Below are 974 nucleotides of genomic sequence, written 5' to 3'. Positions count from 1 at the left end.
GCCCCCCCCCAGGCCCCACGGGACGTACCGTGTCCTCCCCGGGGGGCTCCGGAGGCTCCTCCAGGGGGGGTCTCTCCACCCGCAGGGGCTGCAGCCCCCTCCTCCACTCGTACACGGTGCTGTTGCCCCTCCTGCCCACGTGCCTCAGCAGGGGCACCACGGGCTCTGCCGGGCTGGGGGGACACACAGCAGTGCCAGGGGGAGGGCAGGGACCCCCCCCCAGCACCCCCTGACAGTCCCTCAGGGGAACCCCAGCTCCATCAGTGTCCCCAGCCATGGGGGGTTGGGGGGATCTCTCCCTGCACCCCCAGACCCAGTGCTGTTGCCCCTCCTGCCCACGTGCCTCAGCAGGGGCACCACGGGCTCTGCCGGGCTGGGGGGACACACAGCAGTGCCAGGGGGAGGGCAGGGACCCCCCCCCAGCACCCCCTGACAGTCCCTCAGGGGAACCCCAGCTCCATCAGTGTCCCCAGCCATGGGGGGTTGGGGGGATCTCTCCCTGCACCCCCAGACCCACCTCTCACACACAAACTCCACGCAGGCCTGATAGAGCTCGATGGCCTCAGAAAGGCCACTGTCTCCTTCCCCAACCCCAGCCAGCTGGGAGGGAAGGTCCTTCACCAAGGCCAGCAGCTCCTGGCGCACGTTGTCACCCTGGGGGGCAGAGCAGGGACCCCTCAGGGCAGGGAGGGTGGCAGCACAAGCTGCTTCACCCTCTGCCTGCAGAGCTAGAGGTGACCAGCACGGGGACAGAGGGGCTATGGGGTCACCCTGCACCCCCCCTGCTTCTCACATAGGTAAGGTGACACTGTGGGGACACCATCTAAAATGGTTTGGGTGGGAAGGGACCTTAAAGATCATCCAGATCCAACCCCCTGCATGGGCAGGGACACCTCCCACCAGCCCAGGCTGCTCCAAGCCCCATCCAACCTGCCCTTCAACACTGCCAGGGATGGGGCAGCCACAGCTTCCCT

The 974-nt window shown here is 67.7% G+C and overlaps 1 protein-coding gene across 1 annotated transcript in view; it reads right to left on the bottom strand.

The window, feature by feature from the left end:
- Positions 1-654, bottom strand: part of CDK5RAP3 (CDK5 regulatory subunit associated protein 3) — a gene marked incomplete at both ends in the record, with an annotated part of 1,995 nt that extends 1,341 nt beyond the window's left edge. The window contains 2 exons of the mRNA XM_010001377.1: positions 29-173; positions 518-654. Coding sequence (XP_009999679.1) covers positions 29-173; positions 518-654 — 282 coding nt within the window. The remainder of the gene's footprint in view (positions 1-28; positions 174-517) is intronic.
- Positions 655-974: the final 320 nt, after the last annotated feature.

Source organism: Chaetura pelagica, unplaced genomic scaffold (assembly GCF_000747805.2).
Source record: "Chaetura pelagica isolate M959 unplaced genomic scaffold, ChaPel_1.0 scaffold2337, whole genome shotgun sequence".
Taxonomy (NCBI): Eukaryota; Metazoa; Chordata; class Aves; order Apodiformes; family Apodidae; genus Chaetura; species Chaetura pelagica.
The sequence above is the reverse complement of the archived record's forward strand: the minus strand, read 5'-3'. Positions and strand labels throughout refer to the sequence as shown.